Source organism: Anguilla anguilla, chromosome 17 (assembly GCF_013347855.1).
Source record: "Anguilla anguilla isolate fAngAng1 chromosome 17, fAngAng1.pri, whole genome shotgun sequence".
NCBI classification, from domain to species: Eukaryota; Metazoa; Chordata; class Actinopteri; order Anguilliformes; family Anguillidae; genus Anguilla; species Anguilla anguilla.
The window spans coordinates 6,091,355-6,117,947 of NC_049217.1; the positions used below are offsets into that span (position 1 = coordinate 6,091,355).

The 26,593-nt window shown below is 47.2% G+C and overlaps 2 protein-coding genes across 4 annotated transcripts; both read left to right on the forward strand.

Annotated features, from left to right (window-relative positions):
* Positions 1-1,413: 1,413 nt before the first annotated feature.
* LOC118217213 (3-phosphoinositide-dependent protein kinase 1-like) lies at positions 1,414-15,019 on the forward strand. 3 transcript variants are annotated; one of them, XM_035399046.1, is made up of 14 exons: positions 1,414-1,564; positions 4,719-4,849; positions 5,185-5,227; positions 6,124-6,261; positions 6,406-6,550; positions 6,775-6,872; positions 7,141-7,216; positions 7,315-7,383; positions 8,005-8,101; positions 8,907-9,080; positions 9,434-9,651; positions 10,095-10,152; positions 12,210-12,362; positions 12,894-15,019. In XM_035399046.1, exons 2-14 carry the CDS (start codon positions 4,748-4,750, stop codon positions 13,005-13,007), a joined length of 1,485 nt encoding a protein of 494 aa, XP_035254937.1. In that variant the 5' UTR covers positions 1,414-1,564; positions 4,719-4,747; the 3' UTR covers positions 13,008-15,019. The 3 variants fall into 3 exon arrangements, with proteins under 3 accessions (XP_035254937.1, XP_035254939.1, XP_035254940.1); XM_035399048.1 differs by having other exon boundaries at positions 1,441-1,564; positions 4,722-4,849; XM_035399049.1 differs by lacking the exon at positions 1,414-1,564 and adding an exon at positions 1,577-1,669.
* A 1,441-nt stretch (positions 15,020-16,460) lies between these two features.
* Positions 16,461-25,476, forward strand: LOC118217315 (BTB/POZ domain-containing protein KCTD5-like). The gene is made up of 6 exons (XM_035399214.1): positions 16,461-16,818; positions 18,200-18,308; positions 18,893-18,984; positions 20,173-20,268; positions 20,404-20,532; positions 22,772-25,476. The coding sequence occupies exons 1-6, from the start codon at positions 16,603-16,605 to the stop codon at positions 22,799-22,801; spliced, it is 672 nt and encodes a 223-aa protein (XP_035255105.1). The 5' UTR covers positions 16,461-16,602; the 3' UTR covers positions 22,802-25,476.
* Positions 25,477-26,593: the final 1,117 nt, after the last annotated feature.

Below are 26,593 nucleotides of genomic sequence, written 5' to 3' on the forward strand. Positions count from 1 at the left end.
AATTTATTTATTCAGCTTATATTTAATGATACTGTATTTATAAAATTCATTTTATATATAATAGATAATTAAAGAAAATATGCATAATTTAATTATTTTTCTCAGCAGCGCAAGTAAGACCTTAAATGGGTTTGAACAAATTCAAGTGCAAAACAAAGAAACACATAAACAATTAAATAAATAAGTGTTTCTATTTACGCTTTAATCTGCAAGCTGCGTAATGTCGCCTACAAATTGTGCAACTTAATTCTACGTTCGTCAAGTTGAGGAGTCCTGCTTAAATTCAGTCATTTAAAAATAATAAAATTAATTCATTATGCAATTTTGATCGTAATTTTCGTTTAAATGCGTTGGACTACTGTTAAGGAAAATAACGAAGCAATGACATTTCCGCTGAAATACCCTCAAAATGAAAAAACACTCTTTCGGATGTCTTTGCGGCAGACCTGTTCCGTAGCAGAATCATTATTTAACGTTGCTATTGTATCGCCCTCTGGCGGAGAAAGAGAACCACTATAATGCATCAGGACAGTTCTTTCGCGAGGTTAAAAAACATGTTCGGCATCTAGAATTTTATCTCAATAAAATTGAAATGTACAATTTAGTCATCTGGGAGACGCTTTCGGCCTAAGTGACTCAAAAACAATCTCTCACATAGTAAGCAAACACCACTAATGATAGGCGAAAAAAGATCGGGTTCCACAGTCAACATACATGCATCAAGTAAGATATGGTTTAGAATAATAATAATAATAATAATAATAATAATAATAATAATAATAATAATAATAATAATAATAAACAGTGATCTAATAATTACTTAAAATAAATTAGGCCTGTGCAAATACAATGTGAATCATATTTTGGTGTGATCATTCAGAATAATTAAAAATGTATTTCTGTTGTCTTGGACGTTTGGTTAAAGAGACTGAAAGTTTGATCAGTTCCCTGGTTACATGCTGTAACGGTGTGATATATTGCGAGGTTGCATGTTGCCTACCTTTACATATTTTAACATTGGCTCATTGTCACTGATAACTTATAATGTAATTAGAAAAGGCTGGTAGGCTCAGCTGGAACTGTGCGGGAATATGCAGCGTCATGCGCGACTGAAACACAGTTGCCTGGGATATATGCACTGCAAAACATTAGCCACGGAGCGTGCCAACACAGGTGACTGCAGAATTTCGACGCCATTGAAGCACCGGCCTGTTTCTTTTTTTTTTATTTGCAACGCACATCCTTGTTTATAATTGGCCCGCATTTGTCAAATGGAAGTCTGCACCAATAAGAGAAGAGTGCGCATTATTTTTTGAAGAGAAACACAACACAACACAACCCCGCGCTGGCCACGGATTACCATCTTCTTAATTGATAGCAGAGAAGGCCAATGGGGGTGTGCCGTGATTGGCGAAGGCCAATGGAAGTGCGTAACGTTGTTGTGGAATGACATCACGGCCAGAAGATGAAGGTGCAGCGGCAGCCATTACTGGCGGTTCTGTGATGATCAAATCCAAATAAATATTGGCGGAAAACCTCCATGGCAAGGACTACTAGTTAAATTGTGAGTATTGGTATTGTTGCCTCAGTCGTAATTCGAAGCGGTTATTCAGGCAAAGACGTATTGTGGCAGCTGTTAGAACAAACGTCCGAAAGGCTCTAAATTCAGGTATGAGACTAGCATTGCATAGCTGCTACATTGGTTTATTTAGCTAACTAGCTACACTCAAGTAGAAGAAGAAAAGCTAGGTAGCCGGATTAGCTGGCAAGCTAACGCAGCGACACAATACAAGCTGCCTGGTAGAGGAAAAAGTTTACTTAATCTAGTGCTCGTCCCAGTCTATGATTCATTCAGTCAGCATAGTGTAGCTATCCTGACAGCTTGGGATAAACTGAATACCGATAGCGTGGTGTTAGCAAGCCGGCTACTTAATTAGCTAGCCGACTAAGTTGGGGAAATGGGTTTATGAGTTTAGCGGGCTAACCGTAGCGAGGGACCTGTGATCTCGTCCTATGACCACACATCCAGGTAAAACTTTAAGGGATATCTTTTTTGGATACAAACTAGCAGTGTGATGTATAACTGTTGTTTCCTGTAATGTCACTGAATTGCAAGTAACTACATAAAACTATTAATCCCACTACTCAGAAAACAGCTCGCAATCTACGCTAAGTAGATATATTTTTAGGTTGCAAGACAGTATTAGCTGGCTAACCGCGGACAGCCCAGGGAAGAAGTTCTGTAGCTAACGTCAGCTGTCCAACTAATGAAAAACTTAGGTGATGAACTGAAAGGGAACAATATGAGATTTTAACTATGTCATGGAAAACATTGTAGCTAAATGTTAAGTTACGCGCGATGACTGCAGGGGTTGTACACTGTTTGTTAGCTTTTAGCTACCGAAGTAAGTTGTAAGTTCACAGTACTGATCGTGTGTGCACGCTGTCTAGCGACCCGGCCAATAATAACAATACCGGGCCCCTGTTGTGCTGAAGTGACCCTAATAAGGCTTATTAACGGCAAAAATGTTACACTTCTTTCTCTTTCTGTCTCTGTCTCTTCCTCTTCCTCTATTACCATTTTTGTCTATCATGCTTCTTCCTCCTATGTTTGTGTAAGTTACATTATAGTTGTTTGTATTGGTGAAGTCTGGCCTGTAATGCTGCTAAGCTTTTGCTTTTGTAGCCAAAGGGAGTAGTAGTTAGATTGACATTCAGGATTGTCCTAATTAAGGTGTTTTGCCTGTCTGTCAGATTAGCCTGTGGTGTGTTTGTGAAGCAGCCTTATACATTAAAAATAGAAGGCTGAGTTTGTCTTGTTTTTACCTAGAGTTGGAGCAGTATGATCCAGTAGCAGTGAGTAGCGTTTGAGCAGTCAGTGCAACAGTATGACCCAGCAGCAGTCAGTAGCCTTTGAACAGTAAATGTAGCAGTATGACCCAGCAGCAGTGAGTCGTGTTGGAGCAGTATGACCCAACAACAGTGAGTAGTTTTGGAGCAGTATGACCCAGCAGCTGTGAGTAGTGTTGGAGCAGTCGGTGCAACAGTATGACCCAGCAGCAGTGTGTAGTGTTGGAGCTGTCGGTGCAACAGTGTGACCCAGCAGCAGTGAGTAGAGTTGGAGCTGTCAGCGCAACAGTATGACCCAGCAGCAGTGAGTAGCGTTGGAGCTGTCAGCGCAACAGTATGACCCAGCAGCAGTGAGTAGCGTTGGAGCTGTCAGTGCAACAGTATGACCCAGCAGCAGTGAGTAGTGTTGGAGCAGTATGACCCAGCAGGAGTGAGTAGTGTTGGAGCAGTATGACCCAGCAGCAGTGAGTAGTGTTGGAGCAGTATGACCCAGCAGCAGTGAGTACTGTTGGAGCAGTATGACCGAGCAGCAGTGAGTAGCATTGGAGCAGTATGACCCAGCAGCAGTGAGTAGCGCTGGAGCAGTATGACCCAGCAGCAGTGAATAGCGTTGGAGCAGTATGACCCAGCAGCAGTGAATAGCGTTGGAGCAGTATGACCCAGCAGCTGCGAGTAGCGTTGGAGCAGTATGACCCAGCAGCAGTGAGTAGCGCTGGAGCAGTATGACCCAGCAGCAGTGAGTAGCGCTGGAGCAGTATGACCCAGCAGCAGTGAATAGCGTTGGAGCAGTATGACCCAGCAGCTGTGAGTAGCGTTGGAGCAGTATGACCCAGCAGCAGTGAGTAGCGCTGGAGCAGTATGACCCAGCAGCAGTGAGTAGCGCTGGAGCAGTATGACCCAGCAGCAGTGAGTAGTGTTGGAGCAGTATGACCCAGCAGCAGTGAGTAGCATTGGAGCAGTATGACCCAGCAGCAGTGAGTAGTGTTGGAGCAGTATGACCCAGCAGCAGTGAGTAGTGTTGGAGCAGTATGACCCAGCAGCAGCGAGTAGCATTGGAGCAGTCAGCGCAGTGGCTCTTTCAGCATGTGGAAGCGGTTGTTTTCTGGGCTGTGCTCAGGGTCTCCTGTGTCACCGTCTGCTCCTCGCTGTCCGCTCCCCTCTGTTTGCTCCCGCCTGTGCAGTCCCGTCGTGGTGGGACTGCGTTCCCTGGTGATGAGGGGTCCCGGCAGACCGTATGCCGAGTCGGCTCTCCTGCGGGCATTGGCCTTGCTTCTGGGGGTGCTCGGCTCGTTCTGTGGGCTGGGGGGAGGCGTTCTACAGTGGGGGGGGCACAGGTCTCGCTCGTCCGCTGGGGCTCGGCTCGGTGCTGGTTAACGGGTCGACCCAGACCCGGCATGGCGTGGTCTGCGGGCGTGCTCGTGTGTAACAGGGTTGGGATATGGGACTCCATGGTCGGGAGCATATCTGTGTTGGACCCGCGTTACGTGTAGCAGGTGTGTGGAAAGTACCTGCCCTTCCCCCCCCCACCTTCTGTCTGCGCTGTGTCAGAACCAGTTGGTTTCGGGCAGTGCTGTTTTTGTGTTGGCTGTGGGCGTTTCGGGTCAGTAGTAAGTAATAGTGGTCTGTGGGCTTTTCTGCTTAACAGTAAGGGGTGTACAGCTGTCATCTGTAGGTGGGATGCTTTAGAGAAGAAGCAGTCACGCCACGCCACGTGACAGCTGCAAACCAGTGTGACTCAAAACCACTGTGTACTATCCAGTGCGTACTGTGTACTTTCGATGAGCTGTACGCGATCGGGAGGCGTTGAAAGCTGTGTTGGTGCTTTGCACGTGAGCACCGATGCTTTTTTTATTTCCCTCGTGTCGCAGCAGTAACAGGGAGACCCGCTCGGTGTCTAATGGACCCGGCACCCGTAATCACGAACCCCCAGCCCCCCCGCAAGAAGAGGCCCGAGGACTTCAAGTTCGGCAAGATCCTCGGAGAAGGCTCCTTCTCTACGGTGAGCGGGGCTGTGCTCCCCAACCCCCCCCCCGCCCGCCCGCCACAAAACCGCTGTAGTTTATTCAGCTGGAGGCTGCGAAAGCAGCCGCGTGTCCAGGTAGCTTTAATTGCTAGCGCTTCCTCGGTAACCTTTCTTTCGGCGTGAAGGTGAACCGCGCCGCTCCCCCCTTCGGCTCTGGTTTGTTTCGCCTGATAAATGACTTAGCGGTGCTCGCTAGTGCGATTGTTCTGGGTTTTTCCCAGTCTTGGGGTGGGACAGGCAAGAGTCATTCTTTTTTTGTTTGGGTTTTCTTCTAATGGACAGTTTTTTTTTTTTTTTTTTCCCCTCCACAGGTTGTTCTGGCGAGAGAACTGTCGACATCAAAGGAGTATGCAAGTAAGGCCTTTGCGTTTAAACGTTAGCGTAGACGCGCCTAACGAAGAGGCTAGTGCCATGCGAGACACTGGTGTCAGTAGAATGATGACGTGGGCATGCGTATTGTTAAACGATTGGCCTGAAGTGTGACCGTACACATGAAAGTGAGGACACGCCACGTTTAAACTTCGGAACAGCCGCTTCGAAGCCTGTGCTCTGTGCAGAATGTCACGGGCTGTTCCGGAAGTCTCCCGGCGATGGAGTTCCTGCTCTTATCCAGAGCGACTTACACAACTTTTTTTTTACATAGCTTTTACATCGCATCCATTTATACAGCTGGATATACACCGAAGCAATAGATTGTTACAGTTTGTAGTCCTAAAACCCGGAAGTGAGTTCTCATTTTTGAGCCATGGCTTCCCTCGTTCAGATTCCCAATGCTTTTTTTCCCAGAGGGATTGCTTTTTCTGCCGAAAATAAGGTCTGTGGTGAACGTAAGCCTAAGATAGTTTCACGTTAGCTTCAACTCGTTAGCAACTTACTTTTTTAAAGCAAGTAACGGCTTTGAAATTCACGGTTGAGATATTAATGGGTTTAATTTGTCTCATAGAACAAACGTGAAACTCTCTTAGGCTTACGTTCACCACAGACCTTATTTTAGGCAGAAAACGAAATCCCCGTGGGGAGAAAAGCATTGGAAATCTGAACGAGGGAACCCACGGTGGAAGAAACGTCCAGGTTGGCCTACAAAAAGACGTCATCACTGTGACACTCTATTCGGGTTAAGCACCTTGCTCAAGGGAACGACGGCAGTGTCCTACTTGGGGATCGAACCTGCGGCCTTTAGGTTACAAGACCAGCTGCTTACCCGTCACGCCACTCGGCCGCCCTCTCATCCTGCCGTTTTCTCCTTCCAGTCAAAATCCTGGAGAAGCGGCACATCATCAAGGAGAACAAGGCCCAGTACGTCAAGAGGGAGCGCGACGTCATGTCGCACCTGGACCATCCCTTCTTCGTCAAGCTCTACTTCACCTTCCACGACGAGGAGAAGCTGTGTATCCTTTCCTTTCCTTTCCTTTCGGACGGGCTGCCGAAAAAAGGGCGTGGCCGGCGGGGGGGGGGGGGGGGGCTGGACGCGAACCCTCGCCGCAATTCTGCGTTTCGGGTCGTCGAACGTTCCTTGATCCCCGTGCTCTCAGATTTCGGCTTGAGCTACGCCAAGAGCGGGGAGCTGCTCAGGTACATCCGCAAAATAGGCTCTTTCGACGAGACCTGCACCAGGTTCTACTCGGCAGAGATCGTCTGCGCGCTGGAATATCTGCACGCCAAGGGGATTATACACAGGTGAGCGTACAGAGCGTTAGGGCTTCCGTGTGGCGTCTGTCAGACCTGCTACCGTTCATAATTCTGCTTTTTATTTCATTTAACTGGAAATTGTATTAAATATTGTTCAAAAGCAACAAACATTGGTTTGTGAATTAGGCCAATGCTAATGTGGTGCGTTTCTTCGAATCCTTGCGTACTTCCTCATTTTAATAGTTGTGAGTTTTTTTTTTTCCTCCTCTCAGGGACCTGAAACCAGAGAATATTTTACTGAATGAAGAGATGCACATTCAAATAACGGACTTCGGGACCGCAAAGCAGTTGTGTCCGGACAGCAAGCAAGGCACGCAATTTTCTTTTTCTTGCTCTTGTGATTTTGAGGTCGTTTTTTTATGTGTTACGCTACTTTTCAGTGTGCTACTCCAAAGTCCTCCATGGAGCACGGCGTTGGTGCATTTTTAGGCCCGTGTACGGGAGTCAGCGTGCAGCCCATTGGACTGTAACGGCTCAGACGTCCCGTACTCTCTACAAGTGGAGTATCTTGTCTCTGGCAGTTCAGGTCTTTGTTTTTTTTTTTTTTTTCCTGACTCTGGCTGTTCTTACCTCCGCAGCGCGAGCGAACTCGTTCGTCGGAACCGCGCAGTACGTCTCTCCGGAGCTGCTGACGGAGAAGTCCGCCTGCAAAAGGTACGACGGCATTCCGTTTTCTAGAACGTTCTCTCCGTCGTTTTTTTTTACGAGTTAAACTCGGAATAACTAACTTAATTCGTCGTCTTGTGCTTCAGCTCAGACCTGTGGGCCCTGGGCTGTATAATCTACCAGCTGGTGGCAGGACTCCCCCCATTCAGAGCCGGGTGAGTGCCCTTCGCTTTTTCGCGAAATTCTTTTCTCGCGTGTGAATTTCCTCTCGGCCTCTGTGAGCGCGGTCGAATTGTAGTTTCAGCTGCGACGCGATGTCAGCGCGGAGCAGCCTGCAGACGTGGGCCAGAAGGCTGCGGGTTTTGGGGCGCGGGTAACCGCGGAAACGGACAGAAATCAGCCCCTGCTGATTTCCTGCAGCGAAAGTCGCAACGACCTGCTTTAGAGCAGCCGCTGTTTAGTGAAACCAAAGACTAGAAGGACGGTCTAAAAATAATTTCTTATTATTATTATTTTTTTTTAAAAGGACTGTGTGAAATGACCCGGAAACGATAGCGGAGGCGCGTGTGACGTGTTTGTATAGAGCATGCCCGGAGAACTACAGAAGCCTGGTCACATGACCGGGCCACCACCTGGCAAAATAACAGGGGTGCCACTCCTCAGGGAGCCCCCTGGCAGACCGGCACGCCGCCGTGCCCGCCCACCACCTCCGGTCCTCAGCCCCCCCCCACGGCCGTTTGAGGGGAGGGCCAATAGAAAACGCTGAATCGTTACATGTGAAAACGCGCGAGCGAGGTTCGGGTTTTGATCCCTTTCAAATGTCTCTCTGTCGCCAGAAACGAGTACCTAATATTCCAGAAGATCATAAAGCTTGAATATGAATTTCCGGAGAAGTTCTTCCCAAAAGCGAAGGATCTCGTTGAGCAGCTGTTAGTAAGTCCCTCTCGTTTCTCATTATTATTACATATCTTTGTGACTTTGTGTATTTATCTTTTCATTACGTTACATTTACATTACAGGCATTTAGCAGACGCTCTTATCCAGAGCGACTTACGCAACTTTTTACATAGCATCTACATAGCATCCATTTATACATTGTTTATTCAAGATATTACCGAAAACAAGTAAAATGACCGCTATCCCAGGAAGAAGCAGATCAGAAGTTTGTAGTAAAAACAGGAAGATTTATTACTAAGCCGACTACGGAAACAACTCAGCGAGAAAGTTCAAAAAAGTACCGGTGGGTAATTGGATTTATACAGTTTTCAGTGGATACATTTTGCATAATGTCAGAGGTGGAGCGCTGCCTCTGATTGGTGATTAAAGGCTGTGCTTCCTTCCGATTGGACCATTCAAATTCAAACCCAGCCTATCTATTCAAACAGGTTCCATTCACATTGAAATTGAAATACAACAGGGGGGCTCGCCCCCCTCCCCTCCGGGACCCAGCAGAAACTTCCCAAACGCAGAATACACAAAAATGTCTGTTTCCCAACAACATATACTGAAGCAATGCCGGTTAAATACCTTGCTCAAGGGTGCAGTATAATGTGCAGGCTGGCCCAGGGACTGCTGATAAACATAAACCTTCGCTAACTTTACTGGACACGCTAATGCCTGGGCTCAGAACTGTGGACTGTCCCTGTGAAAACGTCTGGGATCATTTTTCAGCGTTTTCTGTGCTCGTGTGGGGCTGGAGATAGCCGAGTTTCTGACAGTTCGCTTGCCTCTCCTTCAGTCTTTGAACCCCTCGAAGCGGATTGGCTGCGACGAGATGGGCGGGTACAACCCCCTGAGGGGGCACCCCTTCTTCGAGAGCATCTCGTGGGAGAACCTGCACCTGCAGACGCCCCCCAGCCTCACCCCCTACCTGCCCGCCATGTCCGAGGACGAGGAGGACTGCTACGGCCATGTGAGCGGGGCGGGGCGTCGGCCGTTAGGTCATGTGACATATTTGGGTGGAGCGGGTATTTTGGCAGAGAGGGTATTTGGGTGGAGCGGGTATTTGGATGGAGCAGGTATTTGGGTGGAGCAGATATTTGGGTGGAGCGGGTATTTGGGTGGAGCAGGTATTTGGATGGAGCAGGTATTTGCGTGGAGCAGGTATTTGGATGGAGCAGATATTTGGGTGGAGCAGGTATTTGGGTGGAGCAGATATTTGGGTGGAGCGGGTATTTGGGTGGAGCAGATATTTGGGTGGAGCGGGTATTTGGGTGGGGTTGACGGTCCTCTCTGAAACGCCTGTCGCTCTCCCTGCCTCCGCAGTACGACGACCTCCTCAGCCAGTTCAGCAGCCTGCAGGTGGAGCAGTCCGGCTCCTCCCGCTCGCTGTCCGTGCCCGACAACGCCCCCCCGCAGAGGTCCCGCAGCAACATCGAGCAGTACGTCCACGACCTGGACAACAACGCCTTCGAGCTGGACCTGCAGTTCTCCAACGAGGAGAAGCTACTGCTGCTGGAGAAACAGACCAGCAGGAACCCCTGGTAGAGCCCCGCCCCCAGCCTCGCCCCCCTCCTTAGCCCTGCCCCCATCCCACTGTCATGGGGACAGGAAGGCGGGAGCCAAAACATGTTTGTCTGAGAAGTCCTATCAGGCGTCACGTGCTTAATTGATCGTCGTCATTATCTCTGTAATGACCATAACGTTGACTCGGCTAACAGGGTTGGTTGGCCCCATTTATGGTTGTGGAGTGGCTCTGTCTCCACTGATTTATTTACGCAAGCATGCGCTTGGTTTTTTCATCCCTGTGTAAAGCTTTGACTCTAACAACACCTCGGTCTACATGTGAAACCTGGGAATGTCACACTCACACACACACACACACACATATACATATACATAAAAAATAAATTGTAAAATTGTTAGATTTGTTCAATTTACTTCAGATTTTACCTAATTTCTTTGTCATTTCTTTTCATTTATTAAGGCACCAATTTGTAGAGAATAATTTGATACTGAAGATGGGGCCGGTGGACAAAAGGAAGGTAGGCTTAAATCCGATGAATTGCCATCACTTACTCAAAATGATGTGCTTTGAATCACTGCTGTTTGCAAAATGAATGCTTCTGTGTGCGTTTATCCATTTTAGTTTTTAAAAGTCATTGTAAGCAGTTTTGTGTTGCATTTTGCATATATACAGAAATTAAGCACAATCAGGACCATAATGCACATGGGGGTATTTCTGACTATTCAGAGTGCTGTCTTGTTTTATGCATCATAGACACATGCACCTAAGGCCCTCCTGGCACCCCAATCATAGACCGTCTTATGTACTGTGTGAGGACCGAGAGCTCATCAGGTGATCACTAGGCCGACCAATCCCAAGCAGCAGCTGACCTGCCCGCCCAATCAGCACGCGGGAGGTCTTTGACACAGCTTTGCCAAGCGCCTCCTTTTGTCTTAGATTTAATTTCTTGAACACCTTACAGCACCGACGTGGCACTGCACAGCACATAGCCGTCAGGCTTGGATAAGAGCCCTGCAAATACATTTCTGAACAGGTTTCAGGAACTATTTATAAACGCACAGAGTCGTCAAATGCAATTGTCTTGGTATTATTATGCCCCAATGCAAATGTGCTGAGCAGTAATTAGTACATGTTTGTATGTATCCTAGCTAGACTTCATGCTTCCTGTTTTTCTGACCCACTCCCCGAAGGATTTTAATTTTCCTTGCTGATCGGTTGGGGAAATTAGTAAAATCTTTCGGTAACCGACAGAAAAAAACAATTACACCGCCACGACTTCTTGCATATTATTGGGTAATGTTACGGTTGAATGCGCAATGCTGTGCTGAAGAAACTGCTCACGCCGACTTGCAGAGCTCTCACTCTTTGTAATAAAATTCAACTGAAACATTCCATAAATCGTTGGAAGGCTTGTGCTTGTACGAGCGTGTACGTGTCCTGTACGCGATTAAAGTGGCATCAATCAAATGAGAATTAACTGAAAGGAGTTACGGCAGCGTAAAATGATTTTGCGAACGGCCGTTGTAAATGCCTACCCCGCTTTCTATTTGCATGTTTATTTTTCCATTGGGCTGTTCAATACAATAAATAACCACTGAATTTTGAAAGGGACACCTTTACTTGTAAAACCAGTGGTAAGATTCTATATTTATTCCATGTTTAGTAGCAGATATTGATAGTGGAATGACATGGTGTAATTCCCCAAAAAATTCCTGTTTTTTTTTTTTTTTTTTTTTTTTTTTTAATAGTTCTAGATGGGCTGAATGGCCTGTTCTCCTCGTTGTGTTCTTCAGTTCTAGATGGGCTGAATGGCCTGTTCTCCTCATTGTGTTCTTCAGTTCTAGATGGGCTGAATGGCCTGTTCTCCTCATTGTGTTCTTCAGTTCTAGATGGACTGAATGGCCTGTTCTCCTCATTGTGTTCTTCAGTTCTAAATGGGCTGAATGGCCTGTTCTCCTCATTGTGTTCTTCAGTTCTAGATGGGCTGAATGGCCTGTTCTCCTCATTGTGTTCTTCAGTTCTAAATGGGCTGAATGGCCTGTTCTCCTCATTGTGTTCTTCAGTTCTAGATGGGCTGAATGGCCTGTTCTCCTCATTGTGTTCTTCAGTTCTAAATGGGCTGAATGGCCTGTTCTCCTCATTGTGTTCTTCAGTTCTAGATGGGCTGAAGGCCTGTTCTCCTCTTTGTGTTCTTAAGTTCTAAATGGGCTGAATGGCCTGTTCTCCTCATTGTGTTCTTCAGTTCTAGATGGGCTGAATGGCCTGTTCTCCTCATTGTGTTCTTCAGTTCTAGATGGGCTGAATGGCCTGTTCTCCTCATTGTGTTCTTCAGTTCTAAATGGGCTGAATGGCCTGTTCTCCTCATTGTGTTCTTCAGTTCTAGATGGGCTGAAGGCCTGTTCTCCTCTTTGTGTTCTTAAGTTCTAAATGGGCTGAATGGCCTGTTCTCCTCATGGGCCATTCAGTTCATCTAGAGACCTGTTCAGGCCTGTTCTCCTCATTAATTCAGGTTAGTTTTGTTTAAGGTGAAATTCAGCTCTAGTTTTTTAAAGGCTGTGCCCGCGTCTGCTCCAGGGGCTGTTCGCGCGGCGGAGGCAGCTGCTGCTGACCGAGGGGCCGCACCTGTACTACGTGGACCCGGTCAACCGGGTCCTTAAAGGCGAGATCCCCTGGTCCCCCGAGCTCCGCCCCGAGGCCAAGAACTTCAAGACCTTCTTCGTTCACACGGTAACGTATGACCAGGCCCCGCCCCCACGCACATCCGTCACACTGTTACTGGCTTCTGGGGGGGGTGGGGGATAGGGGCTCTGTGGGAACACTACTCGCCACTCTGCATTGGTTGAGTCAGTCGTCTTGTTATGATGTCGGCTAAAGTTGATTCACTGCAGTTCTCTAAGACAGTTCCCACTGATGACTAAAACATTACATGAAATGTATGTTACAAATGACAAATACTTAATTTCAAATCGAGTAGGGGAAAAAAGTTTCGTTTATTGTGCATATTGTGCAAGAATCGACACCCATCGACTGCGTGTTGTGCAAATGGCTGTGCATCCTGTGGGTTATTTGATTTCTGATATGAATCATTCGGGGTAAAGACTTGTTCAGAGGATGCCTCCTATGTCTTGGTGATGGATCTTTACACCATAATGCAAAAAGTAAACTTTTGCTTTTGGCTTTTAAGGTTGGTTTTTTTAAATGTTTCAAATTGCGTGTTACACAGAGAAATGGGGCTGTAACGCTGACTCTTCCTTACAGCCCCACAGGACGTACTATCTAATGGATCCCAGCGGGAACGCGGACAGGTGGTGCGATAAGATTCAGGAAGTGTGGCGAAAGATTTACCACAAGCACCAGAACGCCGGTCTGTAGCTGTAGCCCCAGCGCCTAAGAGATCTACCCGCCCTCGCTGTGACAGGACCCCCCAGGACCGGGAGCCTCTGCCCCCCCCTCCCAAACCAGCCCTTCCTCACCAACTTTGACACCACTTTTGTGTTTAGTTTTTTTATTTTTTATTTTTTTTTTTACCAAGGCTGGCTTCAGAATGTCACTTAATGATAAATAATAATAAATATAGCAAAAAGAAGGGTAATGGAAGGGTTGCTACTGCTTTGCCTGCTTTATGTGCTTTTACTGACGATTTCGGACACATGTCGCTTGCGTTCGTACGATTCAGACACGTATCGCTCTCGTTTGGACGATTCACACTCATATCGCTCTCATTCAGACGATTCAGACGCGTATCGCTCTCATTCAGACGATTCACACGCGTGTCGCTCATTCAGACGATTCACACGCGTATCACTCTCATTCAGACGATTCAGACGCGTATCGCTCTCATTCAGACGATTCAGACGCGTGTCGCTCTCATTCAGACGATTCACACGCGTATCACTCTCATTCAGACGATTCACACGCGTATCGCTCTCATTCAGACGATTCAGACGCGTATCGCTCTCATTCAGACGATTCACACGCGTGTCGCTCTCATTCAGACGATTCACACGCGTATCACTCTCATTCAGACGATTCAGACGCGTATCGCTCTCATTCAGACGATTCAGACGCGTATCGCTCTCATTCAGACGATTCAGACGCGTATCGCTCTCATTCAGACGATTCAGACGCGTATCGCTCTCATTCAGACGATTCACACGCGTATCGCTCTCGTTCGGACGATTCACACGCGTATCGCTCTCGTTCGGACGATTCAGACGCGTATCGCTCTCATTCAGACGATTCACACGCGTATCGCTCTCGTTCGAACAGAGGGCCTGGATCCCTGTCTCAGTGTAGCCACGTATGCTTCACCGGGACTGATGCAGATTTCCTCACACACGCATCCAGCTTGTCTATAGCGCGCAGCCTTGTGGTCAGGAGTGGGGGGTGGCGGGTAAGGACTTATTTCCGGTGGGTTTGTTTTTTTATTTATTCCGCTTTGGGTCCTGTGAGTGGTGGCTTGGCTTCCTGTTCATGGGTTTACAGCGGTACTTCAGTTGAGCGCGTTACCCCCATTAAACGGCAGGACTGACTTGGCGGAAGTATGAGTCGGCGGCTGCGGTCGCTCGGTCTGCCGCGGGTTTCTACAACTTTGGCAGGGGGTCTCGCCATCAAATCTGGCCTGGGAGTCAAAAGCACTAATTTTGTATTTTGGGGAGAGCAGTGGCTTTTGGAAGAGGTCCTCAGGCTGGGTTGCCAGGTTTCCAGGTGTGCCTGCGTACACTAGAAGCATCCTCACGCAGCGATGTAATAAAGCGGGTTCGGGTGTCCACAAAAGACGTTTCAATCCAAATTTAGCAAGTGCAGGATGTGTTTGTTTTACTCTTGCTAGACTTTTTTTTTTTTCCCCCCCTTTAAATCAGGTCGGCGACAGTCGGTTGCATTGTGTATTCAACAGGCTACTCTACCTGGTTTGTAACCGGTCAGAACTGTGATGTACAGACGACATATTGCTGAAAACTGAAGCAAGTAATGCAATGATATTAGGACACACTTCTTTTGTATTTCTATTCTTGTTTCAGGTTATTTTGCTGGCTATTGTTTAGCCTCTAGTTCATTCTGTGTTATTTAAATTTTAATATATGAATCATGTTTGGTTTGAAGTCATGTTCAGGGGCCATGTTGTGTATGTTTTGAGATGTAAAGCCTTTGAATGTGATTAATTATTGTAAACTATAATATTTTTCAACTTTTGTTTTTCTTACTTTATTATATAAATTTTCTATTTGGTCAGTGATTTAATCATATTTGTCATAATTTAATGAATCTGTTTATTTTCTTTACCATCATGTGTGAGCTAGATATAGTCATTGATGGAAGAAAGTCCCGTATAATGATTGGTCGTCCTACAATAAACGCATGTAGGGTTTTAGGCATACAATTCCCTTGAGTGTCCTGTCCGTTTGTACTCCCTCCAATGTGTGAAGAGGTGCTTACTGCTTTTCGCAGAGCTCCCAGGCATAGACTCTACCTGTCATGAAACATAGCATTCAACTACTAGATATACTTTTGAATTGTAATGTTCACGCACTGCCCTCTGCTGGTCAGTAATGCGAGGTGCTGTAATTTTGGCGTGGTGCGACTGCAACTTAAGTGTGTTGAAACCAGGTCCTTGGTTAAACATGTTTTTACTGACTCCACTCTGGCGGCTCTTGTGGGCAGTATAAGAAAAGACATTGTCCAGTCAGTAGGAAAACCATTTACATGACAGTTTCTTATGTCACTTGGTCAAAGACACAGGTACAAACTATGAGAATGTAGCTCAAGAAGAGATGTAAATATTTCAGTCATATTAATGGCTTTCTCTTTGCAATGCTCCTCGATGTTGTTTTCCTTTCAGCTGAACTGCAACAAGGAAGGCCTAAGAAATGCCCCCTGTGAGTTTCATGTGCCACATACTTAATTAAAAGTGCCTCCTTTACCTGGATTCTACTTGAATACAGCTATGCCTATAATGGCTTGGGCAACCATTAGAAATGTAGCTTGTGTAATATGTTTTTATAACTGATATATGGAAACCAAATTGCGTAGTATTGTTTCATATATCATTTGCTTTGATACAAGCTTACCCTTGTACTCCTACACACTATTTTTCCATCCATGGATAGATTTGAATTGTGCTGACTGCCTCTTGTCTGTATTTATCCTCTCCTGTCTATAACACACTAATCATTAGAGATGAAAGGACCTACACCACTACAAAGACATGGGTCCTGCATAAGTTGATAAAGAAATAATTGTATGCTAATTTTCTTCCTTGAAAAGTAGTTTTCTCTAAATGTGAACATAAACCTAAGGGGCTAAAAACAATGCTGTTATTTACTAGATTGTTTTGCACTTATATGGTTATTTTGACGTGTTTCTTATTCCTAGTGTATGAATATGCTGGATTTGTGTGCATGAACATGGATAAGTATGATGAACTATGCAGTCAAACCTGTATTGATCTGGGTTTGTATGTTCCTGCCAAATCGTATTTTAAAGAAGTAAGGTATTTATAGGAAGTTGGGAATGATTAACAATACTATCTAAGCTGGCTTGCAGGTGCCCAAAATAAATTGTGTCAGCATGAAACTTCCCTAGATACATTATATAGCCTATTTACTTTGGGGCTCACTGTAGTTTAAATAACTTTTTATCTGACGGAATTGCATAGATAACTTTTGATTTTATTACCATCAAACTTGGCAAAATATTTAATCTAAAAGTTAAATGACCAGGCTTTGTGCTAGCTAAGTATCTCTGACAAGCTACAATTATGTGGCAATAGGAAGCCATAGTTGTTTATTGAACAACTGGAACGACATGCATCGGCTTAAATTTAACACTGAAGGAATACGGCCCAAGGGGACATTGCGCGCGCTGTTCTGCCGCTCTAGAGCTCGGGAGTGGCACCGCTGTCGCTCGAGGGAGGGAGCGAGGCGCGGGACACTTCCTGCCTCGCGCTCAGTTTCTAGAGCGGAACGGAATGGCAGAGAAGAGCGTCGACTCCAGCGGCTCCGGCTGTTGGAGAGGTCCCGGGCATTCTCCCGGAGAGGGGGCGCCTGGTGCCAGCTCATCTAAATGGGTCCGCTTGAACGTCGGCGGCACCTATTTCCTGACCACACGGCAGACACTGTGCCGCGAGCCCAAGTCTTTCTTATACCGACTGTGCCAGGCCGACCCCGACCTCGACTCCGATAAGGTAACTCAGCGAAACGTTTGCTAACAGGCTACCATAATAGACTAGCGCTACAGGCTTATTATTCATCTAGCAGGAATAGCAGTGTTGCTAAATAGCGGGCACCTTCCAAAGGGTTTGAATTGTATTCCAAGACTTATTTAATTTGCAAACTGTCTGACGTTAGCGTTGCTAGCCAAAGGTAATGAGTGGTTGCTCGCCTGCTAGCTGGCTAGCGTTAACACTAGCCACTTTAGCTCGCTTGCTACCGAATGAGGTGAGACTGCGGATGCTGCATATGGCAGCTCCGTCTACCGTTAGGAGGCGAAGCGACACGCTCCTTAAGCTCAGCACAAACAGCCGGACTGTTGGGTAATTTTAAATAAGCAGCGCTAGCTGTATCTAAGTTAGCTGAATAAATAACGTAGGTTATGCTTTCTAACAGAGTTGGCCTTGTGTATGCTGCTCTCAAATGCCCTCGCTTGATTTCTAGTCAGCGAGCAGTGTGTATGTATCGGTACAGCTTCTGGGTATCTGCGAGTATCCAGCTCGGTTGGCATTATAAATAAAGGGGCGGCGGTGATAACTGATGCAGCGGCTAGCGTGCTAGTGTGCAGTTCAAGTGAATTTTCCAGTGGTGCAGTAACATTAGTATCACTGACGTGAGTTTCCGCCAGTCTTGCCAGATAGAAATACTACATTTTCAATAACGTTTACATGAGATCGAAGACTTCTGAAAAAACTTTTCTAAGAATGAGTGCTATCTTTGAACCTAACGGGATCTGTCAGCCAACATATAACAGAGGCGACTGAGAATGCATGAAGCTTTGTTTCCGCGGTACAGTGCCGAGCTGCTGAGCATTCTGCACCGTACTCTTACCTCCTGGGGTTCAACATCTTTAATTAGCTGAAGAAATGCGAGTCCTGTCATACTTGAACACCCCACGTGTTGGGTCATTCTGACTGTATATGTGCTTAGTCAGGGCTTGACATTAACATTTCAGGAAAGTGGGTCAGATTGTTTATTAGGTGTGTGTGTGCCGATGTGTGTGTGTAAGTGCATGTGCGGGCATGTGCGCCGGTGTGTATATGTGCATGTGTTTGAGCGTGTGTATGCGTGCAGGTGAGCGTGTGCGTGTTTGTATGTACGTGTGTGGCCGTGTTCATGTGTGTGTGCAGGCATGTGTGTGTATATGTGTGCGGGCGGTGCGTTCGTGTATGTGTGTGCCGGCACGTACGTGTGCGGGTGTGTGTGTCTGTGTGTGCACACGTGTGTGCGTGTGTGAGTCACTCATGAATCACTGTTTTTCCATAGTAGAACTTTAACTCTTGTTTCTCTTTCCGCCCCTGTCTCTCTTTCTCTCCCCCCTCTCTCTTTTTCTCTTTCTCGCTCCCTCTCTCTCAGGATGAAACAGGTGCCTATTTGATAGACAGAGACCCCACCTACTTCGGTCCGGTGCTGAACTACCTGAGGCACGGTAAACTGGTCCTGAACAAAGACCTCACTGAAGAAGGTCAGTCTCTGAGTTTAAATCCTCAAACCGTTTGTACATCCAGCGCTTAGGGGAACCGTTTCTCAAAGATATCCCCCAATTAAAATACTTTTTGATATCTGTGATGATAAAAACTAATATGTACTGTGATGATTGATGTTTAATTGTTTTGCCTGATACTGGTTACAGTAGTTTTGTCATGATTGATGTTTGGTTACCTACCTGATACTGTTACAGTAGTTTTGTGATGATTGATGTTTAGTTACCTGCCTGATACTGGTTGCAGTAGTTTTGTGATGATTGATGTTTAATTGTGTGCCTGATGCTGGTTGCAGTAATTTTGTGATGATTGATGTTTAATTGTGTGCCTGATGTTTGTTGCAATAGTTTTGTGATGATTGATGTTTAGTTACCTGCCTGATACTGGTTACAGTAGTTTTGTGATTATTGATGTTTAATTGTGTGCCTGATGCTGGTTGCAGTAATTTTGTGATGATTGATGTTTACTTGTGTGCCTGATACTGGTTGCAGTAGTTTTGTGATGATTGATGTTTAGTTACCTGCCAGACGTGGTCTTTTTGAAAATGGGCTGTTGTGTCCCTCAGGTGTGCTGGAAGAAGCCGAGTTCTACAACATCGCCTCACTAATAAAGCTGATCAAAGAGAGGGTCCGGGAGCGAGACAGCAAACCGTCGCTGGTGAGTGACAGTCAGCACCTCCCCTCTTAACTCCTGTGCATCTCCTCCCCGCCAGCACCTCCCCTCTAAACTCCTGTGCATCTCCTCCCCGCCAGCACCTCCCCTCTAAACTCCTGTGCATCTCCTCCCTGTCAGCACCTCCCCCCTAAACTCCTGTGCATCTCCTCCCTGCCAGCACCTCCCCTCTAAACTCTTGTGCATCTCCTCCCTGTCAGCACCTCCCCCCTAAACTCCTGTGCATCTCCTCCCTGCCAGCACCTCCCCTCTAAACTCCTGTGCATCTCCTCCCCGCCAGCACCTCCCCCCTAAACTCCTGTGCATCTCCTCCCTGTCAGCACCTCCCCTCTAAACTCCTGTGCATCTCCTCCCTGCCAGCACCTCCCCTCTAAACTCCTGTGCATCTCCTCCCTGCCAGCACCTCCCCTCTAAACTCCTGTGCATCTCCTCCCTGCCAGCACCTCCCCTCTAAACTCCTGTGCATCTCCTCCCTGCCAGCACCTCCCCTCTAAAGTCCTGTAGATCTCACACCCGCCAGCACCTCCCCTCTAAACTCCTGTGCATCTCCTCCCCGCCAGCACCTCCCCTCTAAACTCCTGTGCATCTCCTCCCTGTCATCACCTCCCCTCTAAACTCCTGTGCATCTCCTCCCTGCCAGCACCTCCGCTCTAAACTCCTGTGCATCTCCTCCCCGCCAGCACCTCCCCTCTAAACTCCTGTGCATCTCCTCCCTGCTGGCACCTCCCCTCTAAACTCCTGTGCATCTCCTCCCTGCCAGCACCTCCCCTCTAAACTCCTGTGCATCTCCTCCCTGCCAGCACCTCCCCTCTAAACTCCTGTGCATCTCCTCCCTGCCAGCACCTCCCCCCTAAACTCCTGTGCATCTCCTCCCTGCCAGCACCTCCCCTCTAAAGTCCTCTAGATCTCACACCCGCCAGCACCTCCTCTCTGAACTCCTGTACATGTTACTCACTCCAGACTTTACCGTACAGCAATGAGATGGACAGTGTTAAATGAAAATATGAACTATGATACAAAGTTAAATAATTGCCATAGTGAAAATGACTGGGCAGCGCCCTTATCAGGAGTGGAGCCGCGGCGCACTGGTAATCACATCGCCGTTACCAGGGGCGGAGCTGCTGGGTGACAGTCATTGTATTGTGGGTGACGTACCTGTCTCACCCTCTCCAGGTTCCGATGAAGCACGTCTACAGAGTGCTGCAGTGCCAGGAAGAGGAGCTGACGCAGATGGTGTCCACCATGTCCGACGGCTGGAGATTTGAGCAGGTAGCGTTAGCCGCAGGAGCCCCTCGTGTGTTTTGCTGCAAATGACCAACGGCGAGTGTTTACGCTGAAAGGATATGAAATGCGAAAGCTGAACAATGTTGATTGCTTCTCTGTTTACTGTTCTCTTCCTCCTAGCTTATCAGCATCGGGTCGTCCTATAACTACGGGAACGAAGACCAGGCGGAGTTTCTGTGCGTCGTTTCCAAGGAGCTGCACAACCAATCATACGGCAGCAGCAGCAGCGAGCCCTCGGAGAAGGCCAAGGTGAGGGTCCCTGTCATCGCTCGTCTGTCCGGACGTGCAGTTACTCACACAGTGGTCTGTTTGAGTTCCACACCAGTCTGTTAGAGTTCATACAGAAGCAGGTAGCTGTTATTCACAAGCTGGTCTGTTAGAGTTCATGCAGAAGCAGGTAGCTGTTATTCACACAGTGGTCTGTTAGAGTTCATACAGAAGCAGGTAGCTGTTATTCACAAGCTGGTCTGTTAGAGTTCATACAGAAGCAGGTAGCTGTTACTCACACAGCGGTCTGTTAGAGTTCATACAGAAGCAGGTAGCTGTTATTCACACAGTGGTCTGTTAGAGTTCATACTGAAGCAGGTAGCTGTTATTCACAAGCTGGTCTGTTAGAGCTCATACTGAAGCAGGTAGCTGTTATTCACAAGCTGGTCTGTTAGATTTCATACTTCATACAGAAGCAGGTAGCTGTTATTCACAAGCTGGTCTGTTAGAGTTCATGCAGAAGCAGGTAGCTGTTACTCACACAGCGGTCTGTTAGAGTTCATACTGAAGCAGGTAGCTGTTATTCACACAGTGGTCTGTTAGAGTTCATACAGAAGCAGGTAGCTGTTATTCACACAGCGATCTGTTAGAGTTCATACTGAAGCAGGTAGCTGTTACTCACACAGCGATCTGTTAGAGTTCATGCAGAAGCAGGTAGCTGTTATTCACAAGCTGGTCTGTTAGAGTTCATACAGAAGCACTGCAGAGATGTGCAGCACAGCATTGGTCCACCTGCAGCTGCATCTCTTCTGTTCTGATCTAACCTGAGTCGATTCAGTGACCCATAGGTGTCCATGCTGTGCTTTTAAAGGTAAGGCATGTTTTACAAGATGATTCAGATTGTGGCGCTCGTGGGGGGGGCACAGTGTTAGCAAGAGGACTAACTCTCGCTTCTGAATGAGTCATCGAGCGCTAGGCTAACCGTAGGCGCGCGAAGCTCGCGCGACCCCTCACGGGCAAAGGGCCGTCTGCGCGGACGGCCGGATGAGCGCTCTCCGTCTCCAGAGCGACGCGGGACTCGGGAGAGGAGAGAACGTGAGCACGGTTCCCCCGGGCCCGGAAGTCATTTCAGACTCACCGAATTAATCGCCGCTCTCAGAGAGCGGAGCACGGCCGCCGGCCAGAGGGCCCCGGTCACGGGGCAGTCACACGGGGACGTGTAGCGTGTCTGCGGCTGACCTGTGGTCTGCTCCAAAGCCTCGTTCTGGCTCCCGCTTTGTCCCCAGTGTGCGGGGCTGTGGCGGCTAAAGAAACGGCGGGCGGGCAGCTGAGCAACTCGTCCAGAATGGGTCCCACTCGCGAATGAGCTCTAGTGCACACACAGGCATGGTGCACACACAGCCACGGGGCACATAAAGCCCCTGGTGCACACACAGCCCTGGTGCACACACAGGCACAGGGCACATAAAGCCCCTGGTGCACACACAGCCCTGGTGCACACACAGGCACAGGGCACATAAAGCCCCTGGTGCACACACAGGCATGGTGCACACACAGCCCTGGTGCACACACAGGCATGGGGCACATAAAGCCCCTGGTGCACACACAGGCATGGGGCACATAAAGCCCCTGGTGCACACACAGCCCTGGTGCAAACACAGGCATGGGGCACATAAAGCCCCTGGTGCACACACAGGCATGTGGCACATAAAGCCCCTGGTGGACACACAGGCATGGGGCACATAAAGCCCCTGGTGCACACACAGGCATGGGGCACATAAAGCCCCTGGTGCAAACACAGGCATGGGGCACATAAAGCCACGGGGCACATAAAGCCCCTGGCGTACACACAGCCCTGGTGCACACACAGCCCTGGTGCACACACAGCCCTGGTGCACACACAGCCCTGGTGCACACACAGCCACGGGGCACACACAGCCCCTGGTGCACACACAGCCACGGGGCGCATAAAGCCCCTGGTGGATATATGCTGAAGCAATGCGGGTTAAGTACCTTGCTCAGAGGTTCAACGGCAGTGTCCTACTGCCGCTGGGGCACACAAAGCTGTTTAGTGATGTACATGCTTACCCTCAAGACCAGCTCTACGACTTAAAATCAGCAACCAATTTAGAACAAATTAATCAGCTGCTTTAATTAACAGAGGCCCGATTAACGCTCTGCAGTTCTGCGGGGGCAAGATTGGGCAGGTCCCTTCAGGTTCCTGTGGATATCTGCACGTGTTTAACGGAACGGGTCGAATCTGCATCCGTTTTTTTTCCAGATTCTTCAGGAAAGAGGGTCTCGAATGTGAAGGACCAGCGTCGAAACCCCGCGAGGTGCGGGTGGGCCGACACAAACCACCCAGGGCGGAACGCGTCGCCAGGAAACCACCCGGGAGGCCGCACTTCCTGCCCCCCGCCCCCACCTTAACCTTACTGCACACAGCCAGCCAATCAGGTGACTGCTCTTGTGCCTGCGAATTAAAACTGGACTGGAATCTTTTAATGTGGGTGTGGGTGGGCGGGAAAAAACGACAGTTTCTTTTCTTTTCTTTCTCAACGGTCGGTGATGGTGTACGTGGTTTCTAAGTACGCTGAACAGAGCTGGAGACTCGGTCATAACTGACCGGTAGTTTACTCAGGGTCTCCTGCTCTTTGAGTTTTGTAGTGTGTTCACACCTTTCTAAGTCCCGAAAGGTATTTAAGAAAAACTTTGCAAATACATATTTATCTTGTGACAGGCAGAGACTTCAGATAGTCAAACGATGTGTCAGCAGTCAAAATGGGTAAGACTAGAGGGTATTTGAAGGTAAATAACAGACCGAAGCTAGGATTCTGAGGTTTGGGTGGCAGGGTAAGGGCTGAGGGTGGAAAACTACCGACTCTGAGGAGGGTGTGTTCCTGCATGTTAAATTGTCTGCCATAAAAGATGAGAAATGACACACTTCCTTCATGTCTGAATATCATCTCTCTCCTTATAGCACAGAAGGAAATGCTGACCTATTTTTCTAAAGTTACCCTTCTGTTTTGGAAGAGTAGTGTTCTTTTCTGTCTGTGGAATTGGACTCCACAGGGATTTGACTCTATCTTGGTGTTTATGATATAGAGACAAATGGCAAAGAACAAAGCAGTTCCTGTTGTTTGATAGTTCGATAGGTTTCATATACAGAAAAGCATGCTGAATTCAACAGGTTTCTGTTCTGTGACTAGTTTATACACAGGTTATTATATATGGACATTTAATAATCACGACAGGCCTTGTACTTCTTTGGGGTTGACCTTTGATATAATTTTGACAACCTCGTTTGAAAAAGGATGCAATGACATGATCTTTATTTGGGAAAGACTGACTTGAAGACTGGTGTTACTGTCTTTTTTCATGTTGAGTGAAATCCTTTCCTGTTTTACAAGACTGCACATGCAGTCAGGGGTTTTGTTTGTGTCTGTATGTGTGTGTGTGTGTGTGTGTGTCTGTGTCTGTATGTGTGGTCTGCATGCGTGTGTTTTTGTGTGTGTGTGTGTATATGTTACATACACAGTTCAAATCACCGCATTGTGCAAGACTTCTGGGTAATACTGGTTGACCTTGAACAGAGTACAGCCTGACACTGTTATACCACTGAGCGTAGATATTTTAACGATGCATTTTTAAAAAAATAAACGTCAATAAACTCGTTGCTGTGGCCAACCCATATATGCGATTCGGTATGAATCCAGTATGTTTTGCTTTATTGATATTTTATTTAAATGAAGAAAAAAAAAACAAGACATGTAATAGTGTTGCCTTAGTCCAATGACCAAATCAATGCCTAACTTGTGACAAAAAAAAATAAAGATTATTTAGGGTCAGGGATTATTGGAACACTTTGAAACTATTTACATATCTACACAGCTTTTTGATATGAGTACGTAAATGATTGGTGTCAAAGTGTATTTGGTGCACACATTTGGGTATGTACGTGCATGCGATTTAGTTTCTTAACACAAACACAAGGGCTGTTAATTGTTGAGCAAAAAAAAGTCATTTCAGGAGAGCAAAATTGCTTAATTGCCAGACCAAGGCATTGTTTACATTCGGAGTTCTGAAGCTTTCCAGTAAACTCACACACCGCTCCTTAGCTTGGCTTCCTGACACATTTTAGAGCGTTTAAAATGCTTCTCACTCAGCCGTTAGCCTTGTGTTCTTACGACGCCCGAAGGGGCGATCGCTTTATCTGCTGCCATGTGGAGCTTGGCTTGCGACCCACGCCCCCATGAACCGGCGTCCCGCAGCGGTCTGCTCGGCTCCTATTGGCCAGTGACGAAGGCTGCTCGGCTCCCATTGGCCAGTGATAAAGACCGGCCAATCCGTAGCCGGTGCCCGGGAAGGGACCACCCACCACATTGGGGCACATTGGAGAAGGCACATCCACCGCGTGGCAATACGCTGGAGAGAGAGAGAGAGAGAGAGGTGGTGGGTGGCGGCGGCGGCGGCTGATTGGTCGATCTGGTCTCTGTGTTCGTGTCACTGCAGTGGTGTTCTCTGGTGTTTCGACCGCAGCGTTTACGGTGCTAGTCTACCTCCCGCTCTTCCTGCACAGCGCGGCCTCGCTGAGCTCCACTGTGCCGTGTTTCGGAACACATCCGCTAGCCGACGTTAGCCTTTTATTTAAAATCAGCCTCTGATGTAGCAGAAAGATTGAACATCTGCCCCTTCACCACAGGCGTTTGTCCTCCTTAAGTGTTGTTCCAGACTTGACTTTTACCTTTATGAATCTGCAAAATGTATTTTTTAAGAACAAACTTGAGGTTTGTTTGTTTTTTATTATTATATTTTATTTTCTGCACCAGTGTATTGCTATTGTTGTGATTCTAATATCCTCTGAAATGTTTTGTATTTGTATATTTAAATTTGTTTATGTGTAAAGTACAAGATATACAATTTTAAGTGGGTACACTGAATAAAATGGAGATACTGGGTTTAGTCAAATAAACATACTTTCATTTAGAGAATTTGTTTTTGTCTGTACTTTCACTATTGTTCCAACGAGCAGACATGTCAAATCCAAACCCACAGCTCTGCACAAACCCACAGCATTCCTGTGCAAACTCACAGCATCTCCCCGCAAACCCACAGCATCTCATGTGCGCATACACAATGGTGTTACGGTCCAGAAATGCTTTGTTCACTGACTTCATTTAACCAATAAACTCTTAACAATTGTAAATGAGGTATTTCCAACCAAGAAGAATGTTTTCCTGATTTTGTCTGACATGTTAAGCAGCCCATAGAAACACCAATATTCATACATACACACACGTAAAAATAACTCATAATGATTTTGGATATTTACTGACTGTTTCATAGGAACCATATCAATTCATGACATTGTAGGACATTCGACTAGGGTGTTGAGGTGGTTTCAATTAAGGGGAAAAAACAACAACAGACCCAAAAGAGCATCCGTATCAGGAGAGGGATCCCTGGGCACCAGTGGTATGTTTGGGATTAACTAAATCACTACACTTCACTGTCCATTGCACATACATTGTACACTGTCAGGTATACAGTGTTCAACTGACAGAAATCTGACTGTTATTTATTCTCAGGAAAACCGGACTTCTGCAATAGCACTAATGATCAGACCTGACAAAGAGCTCATCACCATGCCGACAGGCTAACATTTGTCATCAGCAGCAGGGCTGGTCAAGAGTGAGAATGATGTAAACATCACAGGGTAGCAGCATGGGGTCTACTGGCTAGCATTCATAGCAATAAAGGCTGTGCTCCTTGGAGGTTTCGCTAGCCTAGCGTCCATGCGCTCTGTTCAGTGTTTGAGTGTCGGTCGACCCATATATAAACTCACTGAGATACATGTGCCCTTTAATAATTCAGCACATTTTGGCAGCCAATCCCAGGGTGCGTTCCCAGATTATTTTTTTTGATTTGATCTTTACAGCGCTCCATGTGTGGCTCGCAGGGGAAGCCACATCTGTGATGCACACACCAAGCAGAGGGAGGAATCAGACTGCCGTTTAATCACCACAAGTGAAAATCTGGAGCAGCCAGTCGCTCCTGCCAAGACAAACAAGAACATTCTGACTGACTCATTCGTTCGGATGAA